Consider the following 3,037-nt stretch of genomic DNA (forward strand, 5'->3'; position numbering starts at 1 on the left):
AAAGGAGGAGCCTGTTAGAGCCAAAGACAAATGCTCAGCCTGGCCCCTCCCATCCCTATTCTTGATGATCCACCAAATATGCGTCAAGTGGGTAAAATATCAGACAGCAGAGGCAACTGTCCTGTTTCAAGGGACAGAGAGGGCAGTGCTAACAGCTACATCCTGTCCCCTCCCCTGGGAAATGACAGTGCACTGCCCACTTCTGTTGAGTGCATGCGCACACTTGCCCAGGCTATGACATAAGGCAGTTAAACTCAGGAGCTTTTCCAAGGATGGGTGACACTAGAAAGTGACAGAATTGGGATCCACTCCAAAGATCAGGATGTCGCTGTCCTCCTGGCAGACAGACAGACAGACAGACAGGTACCACTCAGCCATGCAATGTGCTTCCCATTACCAAAATCCAAGTTCAAGACCTCGCCTGGAAGCATGGTGTGAGGTTGCCATCTGGTCTCGGGCACTCACCGAGTTGTCAGCTGCTGGGCAGCATGAGCCTGGTGGATCTGGCCTAGGCAGGGCTGGTACATCCACAGGATCCAGCACAGGGCCACCTAGGCTGAGGCTTCATGGCACGGCCCTAGGGTGACTCGCCACACCGCAAAAGCCTGCTGGGCCTGGGTCCTCCACTGCTGCCTGACAATTCAACTCTGCTGCACAAAGCTTCTCCAGCCCAGAAGAAAGGCCACATATTGGTCCTGTGCCAGGGTCCCTGCTCTACAGGTCTCCTGCAAGCTATGGAGTATGGCCCCCAGGTCTCTTCTCAGGCTGTCCTGGAAGTCTTCATGCTGGTCCTCTGACACTCTTATGTCCCTCATATGGTCACACTAGGCCTGGAAAGAGCTGCAGGGGGCAGGGATGTTGATTCTCAGTTGGGTTTTGTGTTTATTCAAAATGATACCTGCAGAAATGCCTGAGATCCCAGCACTGAAGCAGGGGGGTTCCTAAGGCTAGCCCAGGCTTGAAGACCTTGCAAGGCTAGGAATCTAACTCAATTGGTAAAGGGCTTTCCTAACGTGCACAAAGCCTATGGTTCAATCCCTAGCACAAAGTCTGGAGTCCAATCCCTAACACCAAATAAAGTAGGCATGGTGGCATATGCCCTTAAGCCCAGCATACCTTATATAGAGGCAGGAAGTTCAAGATTCAAAGCTATCCTTGGCTAACCACAGGCAGTTGGAGGCCAGCCTGAGCTATACGAGTTCATCCTCTCCTGGCTACTTTAAGAAGACTGAGGGCCTGAACCTCCTCAGAGCTAAAGGAAACACCTACCTCTGTCACCGTCACTGGCCTATTGAAGTCAGAGAGCGAGCCTGGTCAGGAGGTGAATCGTGAGGCTTGTTACCAACCCCAAAGTAATGAGAGGCTGCTGACCAGCTCCTCTGGCTCAGACCAGCTTTCTCCTTAGGTCTCCACCTCACCTAAGTCCCAGACCTTTAGTTGGAATCCCCAGAGCTTTTCATGCCCGGGGCTCCCTGCCTCTCCCAGGTGGCAAGGGCAGACCCCTCCTACCCCACAAGCCCCTACCCCTGAAGACATCTCAGCTACAGCCTGCTGCTGCTCCAGTCCCTAGACACAACCTTCTGAAGAACCTGGAGGTGGACCTGTCCCCACCTCTGGTACTGTTCACAGAGAAACTGCTGCCCTGGGGCCAGAGAGACCGAGAGCCACTGGGGACTCCCCCAGCCTCTTCCCTGTGCCCTGCTCAGCCAGCCCTCTGCCCTACACTCTATCTGCCCGGCTAAAATGCTTTTGGTCACCAGGCACTGTATTCAGGAAGTTGAGGCTCTGTTTGTTTTTTGTTTGTTTTTTGTTTTGGTTTGGTTTTTCTTGGTGCTGGGGGACGGAACCCAGAATGTTGCCCATGTCAAACCCACGCTCCCCAGAGAATGCCATTCCCAGACTTTTTGTTGAAGATGTTGCCAATGTTTTTAGGCACTGGAAGAATTCAGAGTTTTAAAACTCTCGGGGCCGGGTATATAGCTCTGTTTCAAGAGCACATGCTTTGTCTCATGTATATAAAGCCCTGGGGTTCAATCCCCAGTATTGCACAATCCAGGCATGGTGTCAGGGGACTATAATCCCAGCACTAGAAAGGTGGGTGGAGGAGGATCGAGAGTTCAGAGTTATCCTCGAGCAGCTACACAGCAAACTGGAGGTGAGTCTTGGCCATAAGAGACCCTTTCTTCAAACAAACGATAATAAAATGAACTTTCGATCTAGATTTGCAGGGGCTGGAGAGATGGCTGTGCAGTAAGTGCCTGTATTACTTTTCTAGAGGCCTGGGTTCCATTCCCACATCAAGCGGCTCACAACTGCCTCTCACCCCAGCTTCAGGGATCTGATGCCACTGGTCTTTGAGGGCACCAGCATGCATGTGACCTACATTCACACAAAGACACAGATGCATTCATGGTTAAAAAAAGAAAAGAAATCTTCTTTTAAGAAAAATTAGATTCTGATTTCTCTTTTAAAACCAGAAGATTTGACGTCCATTCCTGAGAGACAAGCAGTGAGCTGGAGAAGCGGCTGTCCCCAGTGGGCAGGGCACCAGCTGTCTAAGACAGTCGAATCTGTACTGGTGGGCGTACGGGACATTGAAAATGGCTGCCACTGAGCTGGCAAGATGATTCAGTAAGTAAAGGTACAGAATTAGGTACTAAAGAGACAGGCGCTTTGGGCCAGGAACCCTAGATGAGTGGGTTCTGCAGAGATGCCCTGTGGGTTCTGCAGAGATGCCCTGTGGGTTCTGCAGAGATGCCCTGTGGGTTCTGCAGAGATGCCCTGTGGGTTCTGCAGAGAGAGATGCCCTGTGGTGAGACTTATCAGCACCCCGACAAGGGAACTTAAGAAGTAGGTGCCTTTAGCCCCCACAGAGCTTTCAGATGTAGCCCCAGCCCTGGGTGACCCCTCACTGGTAGCCTGATGAGAGAGAAAGAAGCCGAGGGGAGCTAAGCCATTGGACTCTCTCTTGCTTTGTTGACACCATGAGATGCTAAAAGTCTGTGGTTTAAAAGTATAACCTGGGGGCTGGCGAGAT

At 51.6% G+C, this 3,037-nt stretch overlaps 1 protein-coding gene across 1 annotated transcript in view; it reads right to left on the reverse strand.

Moving 5' to 3' along the window:
• Window positions 1–461: 461 nt before the first annotated feature.
• C4H1orf167 (chromosome 4 C1orf167 homolog) overlaps window positions 462–3,037 on the reverse strand; it is a 10,405-nt gene continuing 7,829 nt past the window's right edge. The window contains exons 10-11 of the mRNA XM_021161271.1: window positions 1,578–1,642; window positions 462–551 (exon numbers count right to left, since the gene is read on the reverse strand). Coding sequence (XP_021016930.1) covers window positions 462–551; window positions 1,578–1,642 — 155 coding nt within the window. The remainder of the gene's footprint in view (window positions 552–1,577; window positions 1,643–3,037) is intronic.

This window comes from Mus caroli, chromosome 4 (assembly GCF_900094665.2).
Source record: "Mus caroli chromosome 4, CAROLI_EIJ_v1.1, whole genome shotgun sequence".
In the NCBI taxonomy this organism is placed as follows: Eukaryota; Metazoa; Chordata; class Mammalia; order Rodentia; family Muridae; genus Mus; species Mus caroli.